Source organism: Anoplopoma fimbria, chromosome 4 (genome assembly GCF_027596085.1).
Source record: "Anoplopoma fimbria isolate UVic2021 breed Golden Eagle Sablefish chromosome 4, Afim_UVic_2022, whole genome shotgun sequence".
NCBI lineage: Eukaryota > Metazoa > Chordata > Actinopteri > Perciformes > Anoplopomatidae > Anoplopoma > Anoplopoma fimbria.
This window is the reverse complement of record NC_072452.1, coordinates 6249881-6274165: the sequence shown is the minus strand read 5'-3', so window position 1 is coordinate 6274165 and position 24285 is coordinate 6249881. Positions and strand designations below refer to the sequence as shown.

Genomic DNA, 24285 nt, shown 5'->3' with positions numbered 1-24285 from the left:
TTTTGCATGGTGAGGTTTTTTCGTAGTTTCTTTCCTGTTTGTTGTGCAGGTACATGGGAGTTGTAGTTCTTTAAATAGGGCCGATCAGTTCAGTGAAGAGACTCAGCCTTTGGTGGTAAAGTCTGGGTACGCTCATGCCTTTACATACAGCTGTGGGCAACAGGGATGGGGTAGGTTATCGTGTGTGTGTGTGTGTGTGTGATGTTGTCTGTAGACTATTCAGTGAATGTAATACTGTGTTCGTGTATGTGCGTGTGTGTGTTGTGCATTTATCTTGTGTATATATGCCTATGTACACATATGTATAAATCCGGTAACTCATCAGAGTTGTTGTAACTGCAGGTATGTGTTTGGGCATGTGGGAGTGTATGTCCATCACTGTATATTGCTGTTGCTGTCGGTCCCGTTGGGCTCTCCCATGTTCATGCGGCCCATCGACAGGCCCACGCTGTTGACGCCGTCGCGTCGAGGCGGCATCCTCTCGTTGATCCGATCCAGGCCTTTGGCCTCCTCGAAACTGCTGATCCGATGCTGCGGAGAGAAGCCTCGGATGGCTGCGGAGACAGGCAGGCACGCATCCACACGCAGACACACACAAACATACATACGAGCACACAGAGTTAATATTTAACTAGACATTAAGTAGAATCTAGTGTATCCAAATCCCTGGGAGCTTTGAGGGAAATATTTAAAGCACCGAAATGGATTGAAAATTCCAAACCACATTTTATTCATTTATGAAATGTGAGTGTGCACACATTTCCAAAGCATTCAGTCTGTTTTAATTCACCTTTTAAATGTTTTAAATTGGGCACATCAGAAAGGACATTTCAATAGCTTTTAACCCTGATTGAGCTCCTTAAACAGAGGGAAATTCTGGGTTTGAATGAACAAGGTTCTGTATATTTGCACATTGTGACAGTCAGTGCGACCTTACCATTGATCCTAGATCAGAAGTCTGATACACCTGTAACTAAAGATCCTGAAAACCACCTCTGTGAATCGTTTTTGACAGTTAGACGTTTGTTTTGAGGGTTACCACTTTCCCATTTTATATTTTAACTTATAAGTAAAGATTAAAAGGTAAAGACAAAAGTCAGGGGTCAGATTTTCCGTTTGTGTCATATGATGTGTCATAGTTTTTTGATAATGAACAGGTTTAATGAAAAACATGCTGGTGCACTCAATTTTTTTCTTAGAGGGGCAATACACATGCAAGTTATCTTGGTTCGTACGTTAATGTTTAAAGGAATAGTTCAACAATTTGGGAAATATGCTTACTTGCAGAGAGTTAGACAAGAAGTATGATACGTCTCGCACTTCTGTATGGCAAAGGTGAAGTGACCTCCAGCAGGTCGTTAGCTTATCTTAGCCTTGAGACTGTAAATAGGGGGACACAGCTAGCCTAAAAGCACTCTGAAGCTCAAAAAGTAACACATTGTATCATGTTGGTTTGATCCATTAAAAAAACTGAATTTTGGTTTTAGGAAGTTACATGCTAGAACCCCAACTTTATTTCTTTACACTTCTGTTTGTGTACAAATTAAACAAACAACATACAAAATGTCAAACTATTCCTTAAGCAGAGGTCTGCATTGTAAAATGGGGGCATTTAGTTTAAAAGACATGGGCGTTTACCCATAACGAAGGTTTTAACAAAAGGTTGCTGTTAGTTACATTATGGTAAATGTAGGATGAAGCTCTTTTGGAGCTGGACCCAAACTAGGGATTACAACTCAGAATATGTCTGGCTCTTTGGCTTCAGTTAGACGATTCAACACTGTTGTAATTAGCCTCTTTTAAGACCCCCATATTTTTTTAGGGAGGTACCCCTCTTTAAACTTGACTAAAATTAGACCACATAAAAGCAGATAGAGAACAATTAGATTTACCACTTATAAAGCTGGTTGTCTTAAAACATACATTTCACCTAAATGAATAAAAAGCAAAGCTTTGAGATCAGCTGAACTGTGGTCTCTGTGTTTACAGAAGCTCCTGTACTGATAATGGGGTCTGTCTGGAGAGATCGCTGCCACTTTTGAACATCAGCTACGGTCGTATTACCTTTGACAAATGCAGCTACGCACAAATATACCACTGTGCTACCCAGTGGACGCCTAACACCTATCTACAAATCAGATAGCAGAAATAAACACCATAGAGATAGTCATAATTTATTTGCTTAAACAAATTATGGAGTGTAGTTCGGGACAGCACGAAATTTACAACACAGAAGACTACAGTTAACAGAAACGTGCAGAGTAATAACAAAGCTTGTTGTACACAATACACTAAACACAAATACTATGATTACAATCTGTTCAGTAGCACAGAAGAACCTGGCCGACCTGTTCTGTACAGAAACTGTCATCAAGTACAGAAACTGTCATCACATGAATGAAGTTATATACTTAGGTCATGTGATCGTTTGCTGAGAATGCCATAAGATATGGTCAAAAGCCCAGTGAAAAGCAGATTCTCACCACAGACGAAAGTCTAAAGAATTGGTTCGTATAATTACACACTTTGCGATCATTCATTATCATCATCGCAGGTCACTCTGGTTCTGCTTGCAGAGTAACAGATTGGTTGCCTGTTTATATTCTACAGAACTTCAGCACCTATGAAATATTAAGAAAACACTGTAACACACTGCACAATACATAAGAATGACCCTGCCCGCCTTCACAAAACCCATCCCCATCCACAGCCCCACTATTGTCGTGTGTGTGTAAGAAAAAGCTGGGTGTGATGTGCAATGTGTGTGTTATGTACATACATGTTTGTGTGTTTGGAGAGAAGGTGTGTCTGTGTTTCCTGTTTCCCAAGAGAAGGAAAGAGAAAAGTGTGTTGATGCTTCATGTGTTGCAATGTGGTGGTATCGCTTTTAGGCTTTGTTGTGAGCGCTGATGTGGTTAGAAGAGCTCGGTGCATCGTGGGTAGGAAAAATCTATGACCTTATGAATATGGGTGGCTGAGAGCGCAGCCATGCTGCACACGCACACACACACCCAGACACAAACACACAGTGAAATGAGTTGGATTTTACCTTCAGCGTCCTTAACTGTCTCGATGGCTTCAATGGCCTCAATGGTAGCTGAAGGATGGGCAAAGAGAAAAGGAGAAGAGAAGAAAGGAGGACATGAAGAGAAAGAAGATGAGAGAGAAGATGAAGTACAAAGGAAGAAGAAGAGAGGAAGTGAAGGCTGAAACATGCTTCTGTGCAGTTGCGCATAAACGTGGATGCATGGGTGACTCACAGAGGAGCCTTCCTAATCTCAGTTAAATGTTGTCAATAAACACTGGCTACTTGGGTCTCTCCAACACCCAACAAGAATTATGTAAAAAACTATTTAATTACCTAAGAATGCACACATGGAATGAAGCAGATCGAAGTGTCCCTTGTAGTGAAATATATACCAGTAAGAATATTTGTATGGCATCATGATGGCATAAAGGCTTAGATGACTCAACTTCTCCAGTTGGAGACTTTTGTTGCACCCCCTTCTCTCACTCACCACGTTTCCTGTCTGCCTGACCACTAACCTCTATGAATTAAAGGAATAAATGACACACCTCCCCCAAAAAACACATAGCCCACACATTCAAATGATGTGCAATTTTATAGGAGTGGGTACGCATGACTCAGAGACATGTTTCAGTCATGTGTGGCCCTCAGAGCAGCACTGAGACTATGGCACCTGGTGTTAGCAGTAGCTGGGGTTAGCTCACACAAACAACACACACACTTTGTCTGTCTGTCCATTCTCTAACTCTCTTTCTATCTCACACACACAACCAGCAGGCTGTTAGTATCCTCGGCACCGATGAGGGGGAGTGGAGATGGTGAGCGTGTCAGTGAGGCAGAGGGATGAAGAGAAGAACAGCAGAGGAGGAGAAGAGGAAAGAGGGCAGGAGAGATCCGGAGGATGGTCCAAAGCAGATATTAAAACTGCGTCTGTGTGTAGTTGTGTGTGTGTTTTAGTTCTGTGTGTCCAGGGTAACGTTTGAGTTGTATGTTTTGTGTGTCTGTGCGTGTTAAACACTCACCGCTCTGCAAGGTCTGTTTGCCCCCAGACAGCACTCCGCTGGGCAGCATGCCCGTAGGGGTCAGCCCCTTCAGGGTCAACACGTTCTCACTCTCCTCCCTGAGAGGCAGACGGGGACGGTGTGTATACATGTGTGTGTGACAGGTGTTTGTAGATAAAAGATACAAAATTACAGAGAATTCCAGACTTCCTCTCATTGTGCACCTGTAGATCACAATAAAACTGCTTGTGGGCTATAACACTGACACTGAAAGTGACATTAATTTCCACAAAGGTTAAAGGAAATGCAACATTTATAGCACATGCTGCACACATACTGCACACACACACACACATAACACACACACACACACACACACACACACACACACATACAGTATGTAAACCATATCTCAACCCACCGTAGAACAGAGAACATTTTAGCCATCTTCCCAATGGCTCGAATCTTGTTTTTGATCACCTCTTTCCTGGCTGCTGCTGCACTGGCTGGAAAAGCGTCATACACAAAGTCATTAATGTGATTTCTTGTCATCAACATCATCATCATCATCATCATCAGCATCAGCATCATCATCATCATCATAACAAATGAAATTTTAAAATGTGTAATTGGTGAAATATGTTTCAGGCATTTATTTATTCACACTTACATAGGTTTGAATCAAACTGCTTATATGTCAGTGTTGAGCGTGTCTTACCGTCGAAGATCTCCTCTCCGTCGTTCATGAGTTCGTCATCAGAGCAGATACTCAGGACGTTGACCAACATCTCAGTCACTACAGACACACGACACACAAATGCACAAACTCAGCCAGGCACGTATTGGAGCACCTCCGTTTCGCGCCCAGCTGGGGACGCTTGTTGCACGTCATTCCCCATCTCGCTCTCCACTCATTTCCTGCCCATCTCTCTGATGCTGCTGTCCAATTAAGGCGTAAAATGCCTCAAATCTGACTAAACTCTGGTTACCCACGAGTCCCTAATCCTGTAAGTAGGGGCTGTACACCTTTTTAAGCCGATCTAATTGCTATTTTTGGAGAATATTATAAAGTGGTACTGTAAAGTACATTTAAATGGTTTTCTTTTAAAACTAAAAAGTTGTATTATCCCTTGTACCGTATTTTCCGCACTATAGGGCGCACTGGATTATAAGGCGCACTGTCAATGAATGGTCTATTTTCGATCTTTTTTCATATATAAGGCGCACCGGACTATAAGGCGCATTAAGCGAAACAAAACAGTCAGCCAGTCAACCTTCCTCCACTTCCGTACCATTGATTCATTAATGTTGAATTCTCTCGCAGCTGCTCTATTCCCATGTTCTACTGCGTGACTGATAGCCTTGAGTTTGAAGTCCGCGTCGTAAGCGTGTCTCTTGACAGGAGCCATGTTGGGGTCCTTATACACACACACTGTAATATGATGGTGAAGCACAGTATGTATTACTCCGCGACGCTCCTGACTACGGTAGCCGTAATGCTGCAAGCGGTGCGGCTTTGTAGTTTACCAAAGTCGTACTAAAACATTTTGACAGAGCGCCGTGTACCACACAAAATCGCTTCGAGGTCAGTAAGCACAACCAGAATTAATCCATATATAAGGCGCTCCGGATTATAAGGTCGTTTTTTGAGAAAATTAAAGGCTTTTAACTGTTTTTTCATCTTTAACTGTTTTTGCTGATTAGTGAGATTCAGCAGAGACATACACATGATGTTGTCGTGTGTGTTTTCATCCCTGCACAGATAGTGCCAAAGCTCAAGATTGATAAAGTTGTGCCTGTCTTTTACAGCAAAGACTCAAATCTTCTGTCTCGCTCAGGAGGTGTTAAAAGTTCATGACAGGAAAAAGATGAAGTCAGGAGACCATTCACATCTTTGCCATGAGAATACAGTTGCAACATTGGCCCCTCTATTTTCTTTTGACATTTCACGTATCATGAATATAATTTGCATTGTTATTACGAAGTTTACAAAGATGATTTAGTTTAGTTCATTTTCTAAATCTATTCTACATGTGTTAACTGATCCATTTTTAATTACTTCTGTGATTTTCCTTCTGTGAGGAATCAAAATGAAAGTCATCTCCCTTGTTTGCTCTTCATTTGTGCCCGTGTGACATCAGACCAGCCCCGGACGGATCAGGTTCTCTGCTCGGTGTTACATGAACCTGCTCCTCTCCAGTTAGGAACATCATTTAACTCATACAGGTCTTCATAATTTTCCCCCATTCATGGTGTTTTTTAAATGTACAGATAAAATAAATAAAAAATAAATAAAAAATGCTGGTGATCTGTCTGAGTTGGAGCACTAAGTCACCCAAACCTCAAGCTGCTCTGTTTTAAATTCAGCCTAAAGAAGTGGGTTTTTATCATCATTCGAACGAGTCTAAAAGACTGGAGCATTTCATTATTTCAGCATCACACAAGACAACGTGGCCTTATAATGTTTATATTGTAATGCACTGTGTGTAGAAGAGTCTAAATAAAAGATGTGTGTGTGCATGTGATACCCTTTTCTCCCACGAAAGGCAGCGACCAGGTGAAGACGTCCATGAAGTTGGGCAGCCAGTAGGGGTGAGGAGAGCAGTTGAACTGGCGGATATTCATCACATTGTTCTCATACTTCAGCACCGCCGCTGGACAAATACACACACACACACACACACACACACACACACACACACACACACACACACACACACACACACACACACACACACACACACATTCATACACATTATAGCCTTTTCCACTTTGGTCAGATAGTAGAGGATAATATTCCCTAAATATTCTTCATCAAATATCATGTTCACTACTTAGGTGCAGAATGTTACTGTTGAGTCTAAAATAATCGCACCGCTGTGGTTACTTCTTTCTGTGTGTGTACACTCATGCATGCGTATTTGTGCATGTGTGTGTCAGACCTTTGTTGTTGTAGACATCCAGGTAGTTTGGAGCAGAGAAGATTGTGATGAGGGAGGGAAAACCTGTAGTCTGACTCTTCCTGTACATACGATACCTGAGGAAAGAGAGACAAACAAACCGCCTACGTTACAGCTACTCAAATAATAAATAAAAAAACACATGGAGGAAAACTGAGGATTTGCTTCAGAGGTCTTTTAAAACCAGACAGAGACTGGTTGAAGGCGAGACAGCCACGCATTTCAAAACAAATGCAGAAGGAATCTGTGTGGGCAAAATGACAGGGTAAAGTAAGAGTGCCAGTGAGCAGGGTACTGACTGTGTTTGAGTGGAGCCACCAGCACAAAGCAAACATTTTGAATAAGGCCCAGATCTAGTGACTTAGTCGCAATCAAAAACAAGCCTGGGCGCAATTAGTTTCAAGTATGCAAACAACCTACCGAGATTAGACATGATAATGAACCCAAGCACACGTATTTCATTTGTTACCACAGACAAAGCACAAAAGCAGCCTTTGCTTGCCAGGTCCCTTGAGGATGGACTAATTACTAAACTCATCAGTAATCAAGAATTTGGGTTATTTATTATAAGCAAATATAATCTGGGTGTGCAGTAGAATTAGTTTGCTGTTTTCTTATCAGAGTGATTTCAATATTGCCTGGTATTATGGAGGTTCAGTGTCCTGTGTGGCTTCGTCAAGGATGCCTGACCATGAGCCAATCAAATCAAAGTAATGGCTTTGTATCAAACAGGCTCCTGATTGTCTGACTGTTACACAGCTCTACCACAGTGACATATACTTTCCATTTGTCCCTGTGACCCAGTATGTACAATGTACTAATGTTTACAGTATACAGTTTTTCAGTTTGTAGGCATTAAATCAACCAATGTAACCTTTTTATATTATGAAATAATACAATAAGTGCACTGTATATCAATCAAACTGCAACTTTAAAATGTCAAAGGCAATTACACTTCGTCAAGGAAAAACTAAATTTTTCCAGAAAAATATAGTTATTTTTTTGTTTTCTGAGGTGTTCCTGGAGAAGTTTTGCCACCATCCACAATTGGTTAATTCTTTTTTTCAATAATGAGCAAACCCCTCATTTCCTTTTTTTTTCAGATTGCATACTGATTGTTTTATTTATTTTGTCTTTTTTCGGTGAGAACATATATGAAAACTGCTTGTAATTAGTTCTTACTCTACACTGCTGCTCCTTTCATTGCGTGAAGTCACTTCTTTTGATTGTGCAGTGTTTGAAATGAACACACACTACGTCTTCTCTACCTTAGGTACTATTGAATTGTATTAATAACTAAAACTATAGTGTGCTTTGGCCAGCGCTTATGCAAGTGCACCAACCCTTGCTGCCCAGCTGCACGACAGATCAAATACTGTTAATGGGTTCACCAAACAGCACAAACCACAGCAACAGCACAACTCCTAATGCACCAATTAAGGCAGCACTATTATATTCAGAGGATTTACGCTGAGATAACAGATGCCAAGGATGGATTTGTGGGTCAGAAAATTGTGGTTTTTGCCCCAACTGCTTTATTTAGACTATTGGAGCAAACTTTACATGGCTCTTTGCCTTACCATTCAGTTTTCAAGGGATGAGTTAGTTGACCTGGATGTTGCTCAGGCTGCTGGTGCTCTTTGTTGGACAATCTCTAACAATGCTAATAACACAGTTTAAGTATGACAGAGGGAAAATTGTGGAACCTCTTTCCCCGTAATGTGCCAGTTCCCTGACAAAGAAAAAGAACAGCTCGGGACATAAAGTGTTGAGGTAAGCCATTAAATTAAATGGAGCTCTCTTTTAAGCCGAGAGAAAGGACTGAGCCGCCACAGTCAGTCAGCTTACCCTGCATCCTGTGCTTCATGCGCTCTGATGATTGACAGCAGGTTGTTGGTCTGTAGGAACTCGCACACTGCTGGGTAACTGTGTACAGAAAAAGAGAGGGAGACAGAGAGAAAGAGTCAGAGCAAGTGAAGTGAAGCAGTGGAAAAGAAAAAAAAACAATACCGGTGATGAAACACGCACAAAGATCAGGTAAAAAAATGACAAAACAAACATGTCACATGTCATTATATCAAAATTGCTGTAAACTACAAAGCAGATGGAAGTATTTAAAGACTAGGAGTGGGAGATGAGTGGGCCTCTTGTTTTCTGTAGTCGTGTCTAACTGAGACCAGCAGGGGGCATCAGTGATCTCAAGGCAGGCCTGAGCAGGACTTATGGCCTCCTCAGTGCTGAAGGGGGCCGAGTAACACCAGTTGGTGGATTGATGCTGTGTCTGCTAAACATAGAAAATCTCTGTGATCTCCACAGACAACAAGGGTTTTTTTAGGGGAGTTTTTCCTGTGCCGATGTGAGGGAAGGACAGAGGATGTCGCATGTGCACAGATTGTAAAGCCCTCTGAGGCAAATTTGTAATTTGTGATTCTGGGCTATACAAAATAAACTGAATTGAATTGAATTGAATGTCATAAGGCCAAAGTTCAACACACTCCTCACTACACGTGGGGAGTGCAGCTACGACCACGCCGGCGGTCCACCTGTCTTTCAACTTCAGCTCCTCGTCGTTACATGCCTCCATTTTTATTTCTTTATTTCCACCTTTCATCTTCTACCCCACCACCACCACTACCATTGCTCTTCCTCTCTCTCTCACTGTATCTTAATATCACTCCATATCTGGCAGGAGTAGCCAGTCGTCATAGCAACAGAACCGTGCAGTCTCCCTGGGGATTGTGGGATATCGTTTCATGCTGAAACGGAACTGTGTGTGTGTTTCTGTGTGTGTAAGTTCTGTGTTTATGTGTTTGCTCGTATACTGACTACGTGTGTGTGTGTGTGTGTGTGTGTGTGTGTAAACTGGCCAAGATTTTCTGTCTCTTGTACAAATCCGGGTGATTGTTATTGGATCTTGGATGTGGTGTAACCGTGCAGGAAGCATCTCGCTTTCTCTTCTCTCATCACCCACAACCTAAACCAATACACTGAAGTCCTCCAAACTTATTAGATTTCAGATTTGTAGATGAAAGTCACATCTCGCTGACATAGGGCGAACACGCGACGCCCAGATCATTAAAACACATTGAATGAGCGGGAAGGAACACATTTGAGGATCAGTCTTATTTCTGGCTACACATTTCAGCTGCTAATTTCAAAGAATATTGTTCCTAGTGTGTATTCTTTTTATCTCTGAGTATTGCATCTATTCCAGCTTGTTTGGATATCAGGTGCATAACTCTGTTCTTCATAAGCCAGGGGATCAACGATACTAGACTATATTCACTCCCAGTCAAGTTGATATTCTTATAAAATGAACTATGAGGACTCTTATGTAATATTTCTTTTCAGTTGGTGCATGTGAGGATTTTCTTTTTTCCTCTACCTGTAAAAATAGGAGCAGCCTCTGACTGTGTTGTGGCCAAAGTACTCTTGGGTCTTCTCATTGCCAAAGTCTTCCAGGGGGTCGGCCCACAGCAGGTCGCACATGGGCCCAAACGCTGGGGGCTCCTTGAACCGGTCCAACTAGGACATGCAAAGAACGCACACACAGAGACACACAGAGAAATATAAGCTTAAAGATACAGGGATGCTCAATCACACATAGAAATACAGTGACACAAGACAAACCCTCACATGAAAGCATATCAGATGCCTAACATCACACACACAAATGCACTTGCACATATAGGATAAATCATAAGGAAAAGAAAAGCAAAACACATACACAAACACATACTGTCAGAGCAGAGCATCTCCATGGCAACCCTCACCACACAGGAGGGAGAAGATGTCACACCAGCAGATTCACCATGGAAACGCTGCCATTAGATGAGGAAGTGTGTGTCCCCCTGTCTCCGTGTTCATGTGTTCGCCTTTGTATTCTTAATTACTGTGAACTGTTAAACATACAGCATGTGTGGTTCACTGTATTCACTGGCTTCTTGAGGATCCTCTGCATTGACAGTACTTGTGGGAATTAAGGCATAAATAAGAGGTGTTTGTTTGTTTATTTTAATTTTTTTTAATGCTGCACTGTGCATAAGTGGATAACATGTTCCATTAACATTATTTTTCCTGGCAATTAATAGACTGATAAATGTTGCTAATATGTTTAAAGCAGTAAATACAGAGATTTTAGTTGAGAAAATGGATTTCAGGCGGGGTTGACTAAAGGTTGTAATGTGTTCTTTTTATGCATCACTATACCCCAAAACTAACTGCAACAAAAACCAAATATACCTAAAAGCAGCAAAAAAAACGGATAGATTTTGAATAATCTTCAAGGAATTAAACGAGGAAATAGTATCTACCAACATAAGTCTGTTCTTTCAGAAGATAAAACATTTTACTTTGATTCTTTACAGTCCACAGACCATATATATTAAATGCATTTGTGTTGCTAGTTGTTTGTTTATTTGATTACTTATATTAATGAATAGATTGATGTAATTAACAATCAAATAAATCTAAATGTGAGTTAAAGGCAGGTTAATAACGATGCATGAATTCCACTTGAGTCTGACATGGCAGCTTCTGAATTCTGCTAAGCTAGTTACCTTTAGCTGTTTAAGACTTGTCTTCTCTCTGTTGGGGTTTGAATCCAGCCAAGACCAAATTTAACTATACAAAATAAAAAAATCTTAGAGTTACTAAGATATCAGTTCTTCATATGGAAATTATTTTTTTATAGGCTAGGGAAATTCAATAACAAAATTTTGTTTGTTAGCCCTGGCTATCTCACCAGCCAACCGGAGCATTAGTACCTGTCATTCCCCTACTCTTTTCCCCCCACATTTACTGTCCCTCTCCACTGTAGCTGTCAAATAAAGTTTATGTTTATATATTTATATGTATATATATTTTTTATAAGCAGATTTCACAGATTACCAAACCGGAGTGGGTTTTTTAGTTCTGTTTGAAAAAAACTGATAATTTAAAAAGCTGTTTTCTCAGAAAATGTACATTTAAAACGCATAATATGCATGCAGTAACCCAGTTTTAGATCTTAACTCATTTTGACAAGACATGTAGTTACTGCGTTTTACCTTTGTAGGGCAGTATTGTTAAAATTGCATGTGTGTGTGCCTCTTTTCGTACCTTCTTGATGTCGTCCAGCGTGTGGATCTCTGGTGAAAGCCCCCCATGCACACACAGGAACTGCTGGTTCATCAGGGCGGCCAGGGGCAGGCAATCGAACGCCTCCATGCAGGAGTCATACACCTGTTCCGAGTACTTGATCTTACCTGGAGGTGGTTAGAGGGGTTGAGAGATATTTCAAGGCTTGAGACAAAGAAGGGCCTGTATTGTGTTTTGACAGCCACCATCCTCGCTAACGTACAGTCAGTCCCTGTCGCTCAGAGTGTGACTGTTACATATCACACACAAAAACACTGCAACAAGGAACACAGAGGATAAACAAACATGTTGCTTTTAATTCAACAGATCTAAAGAACTCAGCCAAAGGCCTCAGAAAGACTTGCAAGGTTCCCCTAAAAACATAACTCAGTTTACTGCGGTGTTAAGGTATTAAAATATAGGTAATTTGCATAGCATGTTAATAATTTATACAGACATCTCTTCTCCAGCGCTACCATATGACACGAAGAAATGTACATTGGTGAAAACATGCCCCATATTGCAGTACATGCGGTATTATTACAGACAACATATGGATGCAAAGTCTCCAGTTTTGTTCCAGTGAACAAAATCTGACCCAAATATAAGCATGAAACAGCAGCAAAGAGGCGTCACCGCAGATTTTTTTTTGCTTTATGAAAAACTCCTTTTGATTTGGCAGTGATATCAATAAAGACATCCAACACGCAGCGTCTTTAAAGTAGATTTCACACATTGGCGTAACAATACATCTTACACAAAACAATATCACAGGATTAAAATAGCTGAAAGGAGATCGGAGGGAAGATATAGAAGAGAAAGAAAGGAGCGAGAAGCGTGGATTTTGGATGAACGCAAGCAAGGAGGAGAGAAAAGGACAATGATAATTTAACAAAGAGAGAAGGAGAGAGATTGATGGGGGGACAGGAGAAGAAGGAGAGCTTAAGAGCGGTGAGAGGAAGGAGAGGAAGGAGAGGAAGGAGAGGAGACGGCAAGGGAGGAGGAAAGAGGGATGGGAAGGAGAAGGAAGTGTGTGAGGACATGAGGACGACACGTACACAAATCAAAGCTAGTATTGCAGAGTACCACTGTACAGTAGCCAGCATTTGTGTGTGTGTGTGTGTGTGTGTGTGTGTGTGTGTGTGTGTGTGAGACAGTGAGGAGTGTGTTTGTCAACTGCTCCATCTGCCTCGTGTAAAGCAAGAGCTCATTATTGCTAGTCCACCAGTTTTCGGCTCCTTCCACACACACAGACCCTTAAACATTTATGAAGACGCTCTTGCACACACATGCAGTGACAGTACATGCTCTTGCACACACTTGTGGTGCACACACTTGTGGTGCGCACACACTGACACACAGACACACACACACACACACACACACACACACACACACACACACACACACACACACACACACACACACACACACACGTACACACAGCAGATGGTAATTGAGGGCGAGCACTATTCGCCACAAGCACCAGGGGAAATTAGCTTCCTTGTCCCTTGGCCAATGAAGACACAGAAGAGCAAGTCCCTGAGCCAATCATTAAGGGCCAAATTAATTTGCTGCTAATCACCCACTCTCGGACAGGACGCGAGGAGAGTCAGAGAGACAGAGTGAGAGACAGTGTGGGGGAGGAAAAGATGGAGAGGAATAAGAAAATAAGGAGGGAGAGAAGGAGTAGAGGAGGGATGGATGAGAGTGTGAAAGGAGTGAGGATACAACCAAGGAGGATGGACGGGGGAGGAGAGAGGAGATCCTACAGAAAAAAAACATACATTTATTGCTAAAATAGTCATAATGTATTGATTAGTTGAGTGACAGAATATAAATCTGCAATTAGTGACTGTTTGTTAAACCCCTACCCCGAGAAGCACATTGTCCAATCGTAGATTAGCAACTGTAACTAGGCATGGCAGGCCTAGCTTTGAATTTCTCGGCATATTGAAGAGGCCTGCATGGGGCTTTGGCAAAAGTGATGCGTTCAAAAGCACAAGAGCAAAAGTGTAAGGAAGGGACAGAACAGCGTGTTTGTCTGCTTTAACCTAAACTGCAGACATTAGCATGTCCTGCTAACTAGCTTACTATCTGCTACTGAAGCTGAGGGTTACTTCCAAGGTCAAGCATTTTATTAACTAGATTTAGTGTGGTTACATGATACGGTAGAAGAAGCCCCATTCACAAAAGCACATTCACTCTGCAGTATTTCCCTCACTGTGAGGAAGCCTGTCCACCTGGACGGTACTATATTAGGCTAGCGTGATCATTACAGTCGCTCTATCCTGCTCAGGTGTATTTGGGGAAGTTTGCAACCCCAATCAAATGCATTATCTGAGAAATCATTACATTACGAACACCTCTGTAAGTCCTTATTATAAATGTTATCTTATAACAGTGAAAGTACTAATTAGAAACATGAACAGTGAAGCAACCTGTCTTGATTGTGCAATAACATAAGCTAAGCAGTTAACAGGGTTATGTTAGCATGAATTAACTGTCTGATCCTGTATTTTGCCTTGCAGTTCTTATATCACTTTGACTAACAAGCTGTATTCTGCAAAAACAGGACCAATCCGGTCTCTTTACAACTCTATCTTTTACATGGATCTTTAACTGGTGAGGAAGATGATTCTTTTGCCTCGGACATGTAGCTTCAGCCTCAGTCTTTTAGCGTTATATCATGTTCATAATATTTTCTTTACAGAGTTTTTATACAAATAAGTCAGCTTGAAACAATTGTTGTTTAAATATTTTCTTAAAACTAAAATGCCCAAAAAAGTTAATATTTGCTGGTTTTCTATAATAATATTTTGGACTGTTCATGCTTTTTATTTATTTAACTTTTTTGTCAATTAATTAAAAAATGAATCTGCAGATGAATCAATACTGAAAATAATTGTTAGCCACAGAAAATACTGCCATAATTTGAAGGAATATGATGGGATGAGGTCAAAGGAGGAATAACAACTACATTTCATGAGGTGAAAGAGGTACAGACACAAAGGTAGAGAAAAAGATAAGGAGCATATTATATTAGGAGGAAACGCAAGAGTTACTCACATTCTTGTTTGAAGGTGAAATATTCTGTCAGATGTCTACATTCATGGTTTCCCCGTAGAAGAAAGAGCGTCTTTGGGTAGAGGATTTTCAGTGACCACAGGTATAACACACACTAAAGGTTCACCAGGGAAGAAAGAAGCTGGTTAGAGATAAGCAGCTGTATAAATGAACAACATCATCAAATTTGCCCAGAACAGGAGTACATTTATAATGCATTATGGTAGGTAATTGAAGCATAGATACTATCTTGTAACAAATGAAGCTTATCACATATTTGATCGCCTTAAATGAAACGTGTTACAATTGTTACACGCGCGTTTACTCTTGAGAAGTAAATGGCATCATCACATCGGCATATGGCCCGCTGTCTGCATATATCTGTTCTTTGTCACTTAGTTCTCACATGGCATGCATGCTAGTTCTGGTCTGTTAGGAAAGCCAAAGCATGGGCACGACCAGCGGCTCACTTGTATTGGTTTTATTATATTCTAAATCAGATTAGGGTTGTGTATTTTTACAACTTCCATCAATGAAATTTGTTAACTATTTAGGTGCAATCGATTTACTTAGCATCAAGGAAGGCTCCAAATGGTACATTCTGTAAGTTTCAATGATGTCATTTTGTTTTATACATTATCTGATCACATCCTTGTGATGAAATCAAGGTAAAAAAGTGTATTTCCCAACATGAAAAACTTTTCCTTCAAAAATCACACTTCAGTGAAGACAACTTTCTCTTTAGCACATCATCGCCAGTAGGTAACTGTATGAGGAAGAGTTGTTGTCATTTCACTTTCAGTTCCCCTCATTAAATTTAAATTGGAAATTCAAAGCAAGACACAGAGAATCAAGTTGGAGGCGTCACAAGGAATTCCCTCTCTGAATGAACCATCCACTGCCCAAATGTGTTGAGCTGAAAACAATTTGGTCCTCACCCCGGTCCATAGATGGAAATGAACAGGATTTTGACAAGAATCATCTCAAAAAAGAGCGTGCTGATTTAGTTCACAGAAAATAAAAATGACTTTAGAAGAGCTGTGGTTGTGTCCGACATCTTTTATAATACAAGCTCCGCCAATGTGTTTTCACTTTTATCTCTTTGTTATACTACAAATAGCTTAGAGGGTGTTCTCTCACCTACACACGGTATCATTCAAGATCTTCATTAGGCCACACTGCCTATGTGCCCTTGTGTTAGGAAGGTGGCCTAAATATCTCTTCCTGCCCTCCAAACTCACTCCACATCAGCGATACAGCCCTCATGCCATGGAGGCCAGGTGGCTCTACAGGCTAGGACATTCACCATTTGCCTGCATTATTATGGATTCAAGTCACACTCCTGATCTGTGGAGCATTTCTGCCAGACAAAGCAACCCAAAAATACTTTATTGCACTCACGTCTATTTGACAGAAATGTCCAAACGGCCCCCTGAATATACTATCTCCACTCAGTTTCCATATATATTTCAGTAAGCAGCATATAATACCCCTGTTAGTGATTACTGACCTTGAATCAACCATGAATTTTAAATCATTTTGGTCTTTGTCCATTTTCGGACACACACTGTGGTGCTCAATGCTAATCTCAAGCACCTTTTGTACGTCTATAATTCATTTAATACAGCACAGTGTGGTAACTGTATACTTCTGTAGTGAAATAAACCTTGCCACTAGAAACTGTATAATAGACTTCAGGGCAATACACACCATAATGGACATTGATTAAGTTGTAAGCTCACTCTATACACAGTACAGTCAGCTTACAGTATTTTTGTGTGGACACACACCCAGTGAAGTAGTGTGATGTTCAGATATATGCTTCAGTGTCCATCCTCACCTCGATACTGAAGTAGCCCCTGTCCACGTAGTCCCCTAGGAAGAGGTAGCGAGTGTTGGCAGGAGAACCCCCCACTTCAAACAGCTTCATCAGGTCGAAGAACTGGCCGTGGATATCTCCGCACACTGTGGAGGCAGCACACAACAGTGTTAGGATCATAAAGGCCGCTGTTTTCAGCCTCCACGTGTTCAGTTTTTCACAATTCAGTAAAAGCACGTAGCACCATCTTTGCTTCAGTGGCTCCATATGGTCCTGATTTCCATCTGCAGAGGTATGTCTGTTCTGTCTGCAGATCTAGAAAACACCACCTGCCTAATGAAAATACAGAATGAGTGATAAAAATATCCTCCTAAAAGAATTACGTTGAGGTCTGTGTTTAAATATACTACCAGCTAAGTAACCAGGGATCTCATGTTCAATATATATACATAGATTGATTTTCTCTACTAAAATGTCTAACAATTATAAAAGTAGACAAAAGTATCTCATGCTTTTTTACTATTTATAGCTAAAAAAACAGTTGATCAGCTAATTAGTTGGTTGACAGAAAAGGTATCTAAAACTACCGTATTGTGATTATCCACATTTCAAGCAAAAAAAAACTCCAGATGTTGCTTCTTTTCTTTGTCTAATATGGTTTTATATTGAAAATCCTTGAGTTTTTGGCTGTTAGTTGGAAAAAAATAAGCTATTTGAATATGTCACCTTGGGCTCTGGGAAATTATGATTTTCATTTTACAACATTCTATACCCAAAACAATCACCAAGGCATTTTAATTGATAATGAAACATTAATAATTGTAGCCCCAATGCTACTTCATACTGCTGTGCTATATATCATGTTGGTTTTAAGACAAGAGCAGCCTTCACAGTACTACATAAGGTGAAATTTCACATCAATCAGACTTTTGACATTCAGTTTTCTTGATGGAGCCTCATAGATTCTGATTCTATATCAATCGCTGTGTTACCAGTACTGTCCCCACAGATTTGTTCTTTGTCACATCCAGGAGTTTTGTGTCTAATTCATATCAGGCTTCACTGATGAACACTTTGTATTTTGAAAGACTTCCGGACTGTCTGTCTGTGTGATCTGCCAGCGTACATCTTCCCATCCGCCTCCTTCGCCATCTGCCTGGCCTCTCCTTTTCACTTTTAGTCGATGTCATAGTTACCCTCTGCAGCCATATTACGATGGCCATCTTGCATCTGCCTGGCCGGCAATGTCTGCCTGTCCCTCCATCTGCTTGCCATGTTAGTGTCTGTTTTTGTGTCTACTCTTAAGCATTCACTTTAATTTGAGCAGGGAATTGGGAATGCAAAATGGCATGAGTGAAATTGAGGCGTACCTTTCTGCCTCCTCAGACCTGCCTCGGTAATCCCCCACAGAGGCATTCATGTGATTCCCTTAAAGCCTGTCCCTTCAAATTTCAGCCATCTACCTGCCTGTCTGTTCAGTAGTCCGTCTATCTTAGAGCACCTCCAGAGAGACTCCGTCAAAGTGCTTAAATGTGCGGAATATCTCCTCAACATTTGATTGAATCCCCTCCCCACAAGTATCTGCATTACTTTTCCTGTAGTTTCCAATCATAGCTAAGTCAGACAAAACTCCACTCAGGTGGGTGTTTCTGGGTCAGAATCTTTAGAGTGGAGAAACTTGGAAACCGATCAATATGTTATGAGAACCTCTGCACTAAGCAGCTTATGATCGGCTGTCTCTCCATCTGCCTGTCTCTCTGTCCTCATCCCTGGGGATCTGTACCTGTGAAAGCAGAGCGATGTTCCCACACTGCGTGGGCACGACGTCCCGCACAGAATTATCTCACTGCTTGCATTTGCATAAACGCACACACACACAGGCATGCAGAGATACACAGGTATATTAACCAAGCAGTGTCAATGGGTTGAGAGTGTCTGTGCCTGCCTGCCAGACTGCACGTCTGTCTTCTGTGTTATCATCTCAGAAACTTGTTTTCCGTTTTGTTCTATCTCCCCACCCCCACCCCTCCTTTCGTCTTCTCCACGGTTCTAACCACTTGTCTGGCAAGGGAATACATGCAGATATTACCAAAGCCAGCGCCCGTGCATGAGCGCCAATTGGTTCTCTCAGTGAAGTGCGACCGAACAACAGTTCATATTAAAAGCGTGGCAGATACATATGGCAGATTAATGAATGAATCTTTCTGCCTTTTGCTCCGCAGCTCCATTCCTCTGTCTGTCTCTCTCTCTCTCTCTCTGTTTGACTGTTGCTATCTGTACCCTCACTGTTAAAGTCTATGATCCATTTGCTTGTCATGCACATACGTATGTAAAACACAGTTATTTTTCTTGTTTGTGTGGATAGTCCCAATGTAAGCAAACTGTTGTTAAATTATATTTAGCGGCAGCATGGTTATGTAAGCACTGTCGCCTTCTGTCAACTTCCGGGTGGCCGACCTTTCTATGTGGAGTTTGCATGTTCTCCCAGTGTCAGTGAAGGTTGTCTTCTGGTGCTCCGACTTTCTATGTTAACTGTTGATTCTAAATTGCCTGTTGGTGTTAATGGTTGTCTGTAATTATGTGTCAGACCTGTGATGGCCTGGCTACCTGTTTAGTTTGCCCCCCACCTAAGACAAATATGAAGCTAAAACAGGGGGAACCATCAGCCTGGCTGTCCAGAACAATTAAAGCTAACTTACCTGCACAGTATCTCTTGCTTGTTCAATCCATACAGAAACGGAAGTGTAACAACCAGAGTTCAGAGTTTTGCTGGGGTTATGTACGGAACTATTTCTTGGGCAGGAGTAGTGAACCCAGCCAGTAAATAACCAAGAAAATAGCCATAAAACAATAAAGGGATGTTTTTTGTTTTTTATTTAGTTTTAATGTCTTTGTTTTTTTTTTATCTATTGAACTAATTGTTATTTATTATATATATAGAAATTGTTAAATGAGTCATTGGTCTTTCTGCTAAACTAAGCTAAGCCAATTGTCTGCTGGTCAATTTCAAACTATTCCTTTAACTTACATCAGGTTTAGCTTTCCTACTACTTTTATGAACTGCTCTGTGAACAAATTACAGACTAATTCACATCACATTCTCCTCTCTGCATCACCATGACATACCCGTGACTGGCGCCTCAATGTCCAACATAGTGCGCTCCTGGCGCAGGATGGCGGCGCCCTCATCGATGATGCGCAGGGCCACGGCCTCCTCCAGTCGGCCCTCCTTGGTGAGGTGAGCTTTGAGCAGGTCCACCCGCGGCCGGCCCTCAGCATCAAACACCTCCTTCATGGTGAGCCGGTGGGCCAGGGGGAAGGGAACCGCTGAGGAGGGAGGTCGGGGAGTGATGAAAAGGATAGGGAGGAGATGGAAGAGAGAAGAAGAAGGTGTAGAGAGAGATGGACACAGAAGAGGATCAATGATGAAGGAAGGGAGGGGGATAATATATGTGAGGTATTATTTGAGATTAAGAAGGCGGAGGAGAGTTTGAATGGGTGTATGAAAAAAATGTATGGAGGTGAATGAGAGGAGTTGATGCAGAAGAAAAGAGAAGAATGTTTGTTATATTGCATACCATGATTTATTGATATTTCCTCTATTTTTCCATCAAGTTTGCCCACAAACACCAGAGGCCCTTGAACCTCACCATTATCCTGATCACACCTCTGCTGCAGCCTTTAGTGTGTGTGTGTGTGTGTGTGTGTGTGTGTGTGTGTGTGTGTGTGTGTGTGTGTGTGTGTGTGTGTGTGTGTGTGTGTGTGTGTGTGTGTGTGTGTGTGTGTGTTATGGAGGCCTAAGCAGGTTGTACAGAAGCAGGGGCTGCCAGAGTTATCAGGGCTGCCTGCCTCTGTTCTGCAGTAATGTCTCTCTGCCTCTATTCTGCAGTAATGTCTTTCTTACATAATGAAGGCCCCCAGGGCGCTGCTGGAGAGGGGGTTGACTGACGACGGGGGTGATACAGCAGGAGCGCACAGCTGCACGTGAGGAGTCACATACACACACATGAAGACACAATCGGCCAAACGAACGCACACACTCACACGCGAGCGGTCTTAATAAGCAGGCACAAACTCAGTGGCAAGAAACAAAAGGCAGAGGCGCAGGGGCGCATGCGTACATCATGTGTGGCACAATGACGTTAACACGCATGATCGCATACAGTGTGTGTGTGTGTGTGTGTGTGTGTGTGTGTGTGTGTGTGTGTGTGTGTGTGTGTGTGAGCCTACAGTGGTACACTACCACATACAAGCTCATAAAAGGTATTGTTATGCAGGATCCACAGAGCCTGTTGGAGCCCCACCAGTGCTAACACAGATAATGGCCTAGATCACAAACTAGAAACTAGGCCTGGCTCTCTCTCTCCCTCTCTCTCTCTCTCTATATACACACACTTTCACTCTCTGTCACTTTGTCTCTGTTTTGCACTCTCTCCTCTTGCCCCTTCTCTCTTTTTCCTTTTTTCAATTTTTCACTCCTCTTACTTCCCTCTCTTCCTGTCACTTTAACAGGCTGCAGCCTCTTCAATGAGCTTTCCTCACTGATGTCCATCATTACATTTTAATGTGATACTCACATTTTATTTAATATTTACAGTAAAAGCAGCTCCACAACCGCATGAAACCACACTGCACAGTTGTATGTAATCACCACTGGAAGACCAGCAACATTTTAGTTAAATCAGTTACAATCAACACTTTATGAGTAATTAAGAGGATTTTACTCAACATTTAAAATATGACTGCTGATGGCAATAGTTTCTGACAACCCACAGAGTCATATTTACTCTGGTTTTGAGTTATTTTGGACTTAAGCACCATCTAGTCATTTGGATGTCTACTTGAGCATGCAGACACGCCAGAACATCCCAGAACACCTTCACCAAAACGCTTCTCAGGGTACCCTAATGTATCTCATGGCACTTTAGGGCTACATAGGTTGGCCCACAGCACACCCCGAGACACTTTAAAGCACCTTAAGAAAACTGAACACAACACACAAGAGCACCCTGAGACATCCCAGGACTCCACAAGCTGCCAAGCTGAAGGGTCTGCTTCCCATCGATTGAGAACAGCGGATCTACATGTTCAAACCAGTGTTGCCCCTCAGGTTAGGACTGATTGATATGATGAAAGGTTGTACATGCCAAGCTGTTAAAGAACATAAGATCATGACTTCATATTTATTTATAAACAGAAACAGGGCTCAGTCAGTGGCTAATTCTCCTCCTCCATTGTACTGCAATGTAATGTTATGTACTGCCTTGTGCTAGTGTACGGCACCATACAGTACTGTCACAAGTCACAAAAAGATGAATGCATAGTAGGAAAAAGGTACAGTATTCTTTTGAAGCTTGCACACATGCATGAACTTGTGTGTATGTACTGTATATGTCTGGTTATTCTGGCTCCAGGGTGTGTGTGTGTGTGTGTGTGTGTGTGTGTGTGTGTGTGTGTGTGTGTGTGTGTGTGTGTGTGTGTGTGTGTGTGTGTGTGTGTGTGAGAGAGAGAGGGAGAAAGAGAGGACGGAGGGAAGAAGCGTGAGGGAAGGAGTGTGAAACTCGTAAATTGTGTGAGCAGTGTGAAAGTAGGGCAGGTATGAGAGAGTGTGGAGCAGCAGAGACACAGGGCTTGGGGAAGGGACTAAACTTGGGAAAACTATACTTGGCAGTTAGGGAATCAGAGAGAGGAGAGTCAAACCAAGAAGGTCTTCTACACCTGATGACTGACTGTTTGATGAGCGCCCAATTCAAGGGGATCACTACTGGATTTCAGACCAATTCAAGAGGTTCAAGCACACATGAAAAGGTTGAAGACTGCCTGGGGTTTAGAGCTGTACATTATGAATTTGAATTTAACATTGGAATCCTGATTTTAATATGAGGAACAAGTTGGTACAGCTTGTTCTTCCTCCTCAAAGCAATTTAGTTGGCAAAAACAATTTGTTGGCCTAGGGCACAACATCGACGCAGAAGAAATGCATTTACAATGAATACTGCACCCACATTTATGATCTACAGCATGTGCACGCATTCAGTGGCAGTGCAACGGAGCATCACATGTTAGCCAGTTTGTGGGCCTTCTGATATAGGCCTGGTTCACCTTTTTGTAAACCTTATTCCTGTAATGCTCTGGACTGGATTAGATCCAGGCTTTGACAAAAGGTAACGTTGCTATGCTAACATTCTGGTGTTTAGCAGGAATAATTTTTGCCATCTTAGTTTAATGTATTAGCATGCTAGCATTTGCAAAATAGCATTAAACACAAAATACAGCTGTGGCAGCTAGGAGTGTCATTAGTTTAGCCAGTGTTTGGATATACATCTAATTTTGACCTGATGGTAGCACTAGAAGATATGTCAGTGGATGAAAAAAAAAAAAGTAATTAGAATCATCCTTTGGGCACCATGACTGTCTAAACAAGATGTCATGGCAATCCAAGTGGCCAGACATGAAAATAACATTGCTAACAATCCATGATTACAAAGAGAAACTCTGCACTGACCTCTGTTTTCCCTCTATGTTAATTTAGCCTTAGTGTCCTGTAGGTTTCTCTCTAAAACCCTTTGTAATTAATACATTTTGTAAGGGATTTCACCCATAAGTACATTTTAAATCTTGCATGAGAGATTTGGTAATTCAAAGTTAAACAAAGCTTGAGCTTCAAAGCTTAAAAGGCAGGAGGCGAATCAAAAAGGTTTTAAAGCCTGAAGGGCTTACGATTGAGCTAAATACACATTCAGTTCAGTCAAACCAAGATATGTCTGAAGAGTTTTCATTATCAAAATGTTTATCATAAGGGCGTCTAGTTAAATCCCAGGCATTAAATTGAACGTGTCGTGCTCGGCTCGCGTACACAAAGCATCATGGCTTCATCACTTTAAAAAGAAGTTACGTTTTCTTTCCCTAACAAAGGATCATCATGTGTAATTTCAAACTGACAACAAGAACAGACCCTGCACACATTTTGTTCTCGGATTTGTGCAGAACAAACTGCACCCACTGACGATTTAAAACGGTGAGTAGTTTCAAGTGGTCTGTTGTAGCCAGCCTACTTATAGTCATTGAGTGAGACCAGAGCTCCATCACAAGCCTGTGCAGTTTCTGAATGCACAAGTGATGACCCAGGCTATGTAGCAAGAAAACAAGCAGCGGGGATTGACTGTTTTCTATGCAGCTATAGTTGAGAAAGCCCCCTCATACACATAGACTAGAAAACTAATGGATCAATTTACAAAAACTACTGAGTCATGAACAGCTAGGCTTGATACACTCAAGTAAGTACTGACACGC

At 41.6% G+C, this 24285-nt stretch overlaps 1 protein-coding gene across 6 annotated transcripts; it reads right to left on the bottom strand.

Moving 5' to 3' along the window:
- Positions 1-198: 198 nt before the first annotated feature.
- On the bottom strand, positions 199-20161 carry LOC129089693 (protein phosphatase 3 catalytic subunit alpha-like). 6 transcript variants are annotated; one of them, XM_054597007.1, is made up of 13 exons: positions 20119-20161; positions 17014-17138; positions 15177-15288; positions 12090-12235; positions 10375-10514; positions 8838-8915; positions 6972-7066; positions 6558-6683; positions 4748-4825; positions 4451-4535; positions 4051-4148; positions 3050-3097; positions 199-554 (listed from the first exon to the last, which is right to left on the bottom strand). In XM_054597007.1, exons 1-13 carry the CDS (start codon positions 20144-20146, stop codon positions 376-378), a joined length of 1338 nt encoding a protein of 445 aa, XP_054452982.1. In that variant the 5' UTR covers positions 20147-20161; the 3' UTR covers positions 199-375. The 6 variants fall into 6 exon arrangements, with proteins under 6 accessions (XP_054452982.1, XP_054452983.1, XP_054452985.1 ...); XM_054597008.1 differs by having other exon boundaries at positions 4451-4571; positions 4766-4825; XM_054597010.1 differs by lacking the exon at positions 3050-3097 and having other exon boundaries at positions 4451-4526; positions 4739-4825.
- Positions 20162-24285: the final 4124 nt, after the last annotated feature.

What these genes read in the sequence shown, in the direction of transcription:
- LOC129089693 (XM_054597008.1), bottom strand. Translation starts at nt 20,146, where the DNA reads ATGTTGGACATTGAGGCGCCAGTCACGG. An exon ending in GCCTTTCGTGGGAGAAAAGG is followed by an intron (nt 4,826 to 6,557) that starts GTATCACATGCA and finishes GTGTGTCTGTAG; the next exon opens with TGACTGAGATGTTGGTCAAC. An exon ending in AAAATGTTCTCTGTTCTACG is followed by an intron (nt 4,149 to 4,450) that starts GTGGGTTGAGAT and finishes TCTGCCTCTCAG; the next exon opens with GGAGGAGAGTGAGAACGTGT.